The 5,602-nt window shown below is 44.5% G+C and overlaps 1 protein-coding gene across 1 annotated transcript; it reads right to left on the minus strand.

The window, feature by feature from the left end:
• Window positions 1-734: 734 nt before the first annotated feature.
• On the minus strand, window positions 735-1,399 carry LOC123396395 (transcription factor bHLH150-like). The gene has a single exon (XM_045091341.1). It carries the CDS (start codon window positions 1,275-1,277, stop codon window positions 1,041-1,043), a length of 237 nt encoding a protein of 78 aa, XP_044947276.1. The 5' UTR covers window positions 1,278-1,399; the 3' UTR covers window positions 735-1,040.
• Between the last annotated feature and the right edge of the window lie 4,203 nt (window positions 1,400-5,602).

A 5,602-nucleotide genomic window follows, 5' to 3' on the forward strand; every position in this document is an offset into this window, starting at 1 on the left:
ATGTAATGCGCTTTAAATCTTATCTATTATGAAAATGCATATAAATTTAACCGTACCTTCTAAATCGTGACGGATGGAGTATAATGAAGAGGACGGAAATTTCAACAAGCTTCTTCTTCAAAAAAAAAATCCAAGCTTTTCTCTTCTTTGTTGGCTAGATTATCCGTAGGGAGGAAGCCAAACAGTAGCAATAGTTTCGTTTCAATTAACAATGATATCCATTGACCACTGTGGACGCAAAGCTTAATCCTCCGCACGCCCTTCTTATTAGGAGTAGTAACCAGGGCCAACTAATTTAAGCAGACTAGTCACCTCGTGTTGGATCCAGCCAACTTCCAGCTCATACCTCATCATGCATGCCAATACTGTGCATGCCACTCCATTACACGTATGCGCTTTACAAGCTAAAAACGGGTAGATATCATATGGAACAGCTAGCAATGGCGCAACAACCAAGGCAAGAATCGGCTCACGAGGAGCTTGGCGCCATGAAGAACACGGCACTACTTGAATATTTTTAAGGGACTACTGTTCATCAGCCGTCTGAATTGTTTTGAGATCAAAGATGAGGCATATGGATCTGAGAGTGTTGAAAATCGATCGAAAACAAGATACACTCTTATTTCCAGTTACCTCTACAGTATGTTATAAGGCATCCTACGTTTAACAATGCACACATACTCTTCTGTATACTCATGTAAGTATTTCTTTCTTTGCCACAAAGGGAGATTATATAGGTGCGACAAAACTTATATTTGTCATGATTTTTTTACCATAACACCGCAAGATTGATCGACGATCACAAGTAGGAGTACATGAATACACAAAGAATATGAATCGGACGCGAAAATTACAAGAGATATTGGACAGAAAAACAAACCTCCTATATACTTCTGGAACACATACGATTCGTATGCATATTCGCACCTAGGTAGTACTCAATTATACGCTACTTAATCAACCATAATTGTTCAATATATACCTCCCCTTTATACGTGCGAGATATCCACGTATATATACGGCATACCACAGGCAGCCAACTAGCTAGGGGAGTCGCCATGGCCATGGCCTTCGCAGAGCTCCGAGAGCGCCCTGAGGAGCTCCACCCTGGCCCGGAGCTGCGCGATGTAGTCGGCCGTACGAAGGAGCAGCCGGTCGGTGGGCATAACGGACGCTCCGGGCACCAGCCGGCGCAGCTCCCGCACCTTCCGCCCCACCGCCGCCGACCGGCGGCGACGGCTCGAGCACAGCGACCTCCTCCTCCTCGCGATCTCCATGCTGAACGGATCCGCAGGACAATCAATGAAATGTGCTAGCTAGCCGGCTCTCTAGTAGCTACGCTACGTGCGGTAAGGGTAGGCGCGGCGTGGCGTGGCGCTGTGGTCTACGTGAGTGATGATGGGGAAGAGGGAGAGCTGAGCTTGCGCGGGATAAATAGGGAAGGGGGAGAGGGCGATTTCGGAGAGGACGTTCCAACGAGGGGGCTGCATGTAAAGGTGCGCGTGAGCTGTGGCACGGCGCGTAGCGCGGCGGAGGGGACCCGCGCGTGGACGCCACGTCTTGTCCTGCACACGTGTCTGACAGCTTTCTGACCGCCCAAGGACCCGGGGAATTTATGGGCGCGGATTTTGTTTTGCCCGTTCCGCCCTTGGCTTTGTCTCTCGTGCGTTCAGAACCTTCTTTGATGATAAATTCAGGCAAACTGAGAGTAGCTCAAATGCTTTGTTTCCGTGTGTGATGATCAACCCATCAGTGAAAGTCGTAGAGTTGACATCGATGTTCACATTTTTTTGAATATATTTTGGTATTTTTGACGTTGTTGGTCAGTGGGAAATACATTTTAGTCATCACGAAGGCGTTTGTAATGACTTCGTCAATGTTACAATGTTATGCCGGTTCAATAATTCGAAGATACTCATAAAAGTAGGATGGTGATTGTATGTGCATGTATGTGGGCATCTGCATTTGTTCATTGATTTTGTTTTTTTGGAAAGACCTCATTGATTAGAGGAGTTTAGCGAGACAAAACCTAGACAAAATCATGGTTCTACATGTGACGAGAAGCCATAACACGCTTCTACTAGAACTTGTAGTTTTAGGGCCTTTTATCTCTCGAGCTTTGTTAAGGACTCACATATGCCTTTTATGAATAATTTCTTTATTATATACAACGCTTCTAAGACATTCTTTTAAAATATTAATTAGATTGGGGACTTTGCAACTAAATTCCAATGAGGATGTGCTCACATATACCTTGTTCATCAAACTAATGTTCCACGGCAAGATAATATGCACTAGGAAACAAGAAAATGGCTCATTTGTTTATATGGGAGATCTATAAAATTCCTTCTTGGTGGTCATGTTGTTTGAAATTTTACATAATTAAAGATAGGATTCACTGAAACCTAGAAAAATATCCACATTCTCAAAAATACCAAGAAAATAATGTTTCTATAACATATAATTATTAGAGATGCAAAGCCTACAGATTAAATAGAGCATGTAAAAGTAACCCCATTGAATCACTCTCCTCCAAATTGTTTTGAACAAAAACAACTATTATTGCCTTATAGAGAAAGTGTGAGATTCAACATGTGTGTGTGTGTGTGATCTAACCATCCAACAGCATCAAGTCATCTACATCATCAACCTATTCAACCCATTTCATTATACACAACTTCATGCACTTTCTCATGAATACTTTCTCCTGATTCATGAAGTTACACTGTTAGCTTGTCACGGGGTGGGAGGCTCCCGACTGCTGCTTTTGGGCTCGCCTGGATGGCTTGAAATGTGAAGTAGTGTTTCATGAAACATCAACGAGGTAACACCGGCGGTACATCATGGCGGTGGAGAACTAATGTTGCAGAAAATTGGCCCATTAAGAAAGCAACAACCGGACCGCATGTCTCCCAATGTATATTGGGTCACTGTAGCCTCATATGCACGATGATTGTGACATCGGAATGGAGAAACACTGCACTAACATGTCACGCTCATCGCGAGAGTATTTGATGCTAGCCATTACAATTTGGAGTAGGAGTTTGGACCGCGTTTTGGTATAAATGCTTTAATTAAATATGGGCAACATATGGGATTTAGGTGAAAAATCATTGAAAATAGTTTGACGGAAATCGGAAGCACCATGACTAATTAGAAAATAAGATAATAACATTAATCTTTGATGTCTTGGAAGTTGACATCAAAACGAACATGGTCAAAAAGTAATTCTAACATGAAGCATAAATATTGTCATGTTAATAAAGTCCATTGCATCTATCTATACAGGTGTTGCACACGTATGGTAGTTTCAAAAGACTTAACTACATGATTTATTTCACCAGGCATAGGAAGGGAATACAAAACATAACAGTATAATCTTCGGTATAACATACAGTATATATTGTATCATGCTATGTCACACGATACAAATTATCGAAGTGCACCCTTCACCGTACGTCTAGGCAAATTCTCACCACCCCGGGCACCCACACAGGACAGCATACGGTCAAGAAATTGATTGCGTGACAAGGTGTGTGTATTACCATGAAAAGCGTACGTAGTCACGCACGCCAGCTGCAACCCTCTAAGCGTCAAATTAGACCGCGAAAAGCAAGGCGTGCATAAGCATAACCGTCTGAGAACGTGTTTGCACGTGCGTGCCGGGCGGCCGGTGGGCGTGGCATGATAGCTGGCCTCTTTTATCCTGTAATGGACGAGCTGTGAGGTGGATGGGAAGGGGACCATGCATGGCCATGGGGGCACTCTAGGTGTGCACGTAACATGGCTACATATGCAAAGGTTTTCTCTTGGCGGGAACATGAGAGAGAAAACGGAGAGCCAGCCGGGTTGGCCCGTTGTGGTTGGTGCACTCAATAACGGGAAACGGTGCACATGGATGCACATGATGCTACGGCCCCTGAACAATCTAGTCTTGGCGTATTATCGACCCATCCATCCATCTAATGAAGCCGTCCGGCCGGCCGTCCGATAAATGCAGTGCTAGCTAGCATAGCCATATGTGTGCCGTTCATTCAACCAGTGGATGGACGAGGGAATCCCACGTACCTCTCTACGTAATGTATATGCCTGCCTCCACGCTCACTCGAGCTTATATAATTATTATGGACTTTGTCAAGTTAAGCCGTCCAATAAACACGAAAATGGACGTCGTGATGGTTCTACTAGCAATGATAACGCCCCCTGGTAAATGAAGACTGATATGCATCTGATAGTTTCTCAAGCCTGAGTCGATCAAACTTCCCTGGATTCGCTCCAGGGTTTGTCTCTTCTTTTGTACGTACTCATCTTGAGATGAAAAATACGTTTTTTCACCATGCGACAACGAACCAGTTGCTCACCTAGCGATTGAGATTTCAGCCATAGACCGATAAATAAATGAACATAGATTACGGCGGAACTTTTGCTAGCTGCAAGCATAGATCAAAAGGATGCGGCAGTGATGGAGTCGGGGCCAAAAGCTGTACCAAAAGTGTAAAAACCGTAAGCACCATATATTTTAGATGTCACTACTCCAAGAACGTTTTATATTTGTCGGAGATGATTGTCTAGGCTGAATGAGAATAGTCAATGGTGATCACCGTGGCTCAGTTTTTTAGTCCGGCTTGCGATCGCGATTCTGCATACCGTATACGACAACATCGATCAAAGATGTCCATCCTAAATGTATGTGCATGTGACCTGTGAACATAAAGCCTATAGCCTGGTGGGCCGTGTGTACTAACACGTTCATCATAATTTAGAGGAAAGGAAGGGGCTCTACAGCTAAAATACCATCTTTTTTAGGTTGCGTCACAGCTCAGCGCTAGCCGCTAGGGCCCTGATCTCCTGCCCTTTACTCTCTGTACCAGACCAGGGGTGTACGACAAGGCTCCCACGGTTTCATTTTTACCTTAGCTTGTAACCCATTTTTTTCTGAACTTGTGGCACACGTTATTCAAATCAAAAGATAGTTACAAGCTAACTTAGGGGGTGTTTCGTTTCAAGGGACTAGCATTTTTTTTAGTCCCACAAGTTAAAGAAAATGTCCCTCCAGTAGAATCTTTTTTAGTCCCTTAAAAAAAAGTCCCTTCTATTGGGTTACAAAGGGACTAAAATGTATTTTTTAGTCTAGTCCCTGTAAACAAACAGGGCCTTAGCTTTCCAAGTTATCAAACACAATAAGGTGGCCTTTGTTTGGGCTTTAGCAAGTGATTCCCAGATTCTAGCTCCTCCAGAATCAGATTCTGAAACAAACAACAGATTCGCATCACAGCTACGTAGAATCGATTCCTAAAAATGCACTACTCGCAGCCGGAAGCCAAAATCAGCGATTTCGCTGATTCCCGAGCTGCCACTTACCCCATTCCAAATACAGGCATTCTTCTCACCGTTATTACGATGGATATGCCACCGCAGCCCAAACCCATCTCTCCATCGAACTTCTGGACAGAGCTCGCGTTCGTTCTGGTCTTCTGGACAGAGCTCTCGTTCGTTCTAGGTTTTCGTTGCCACCGGGCCCGTCGCCACCCCGGCATGCGGATCTGGCCCCTCCGCCGTCCACCAAGCTGCGCCTTCCCCGTCATCTCAAGCTGCGCGAGCC

Source organism: Hordeum vulgare, chromosome 5H (assembly GCF_904849725.1).
Source record: "Hordeum vulgare subsp. vulgare chromosome 5H, MorexV3_pseudomolecules_assembly, whole genome shotgun sequence".
Classification (NCBI taxonomy): Eukaryota; Viridiplantae; Streptophyta; class Magnoliopsida; order Poales; family Poaceae; genus Hordeum; species Hordeum vulgare.

Coding starts and splice junctions, on each gene's coding strand:
- LOC123396395 (XM_045091341.1), bottom strand. CDS start 1,277: ATGGAGATCGCGAGGAGGAGGAGGTCGCTGTGCTCGAGCCGTCGCCGC.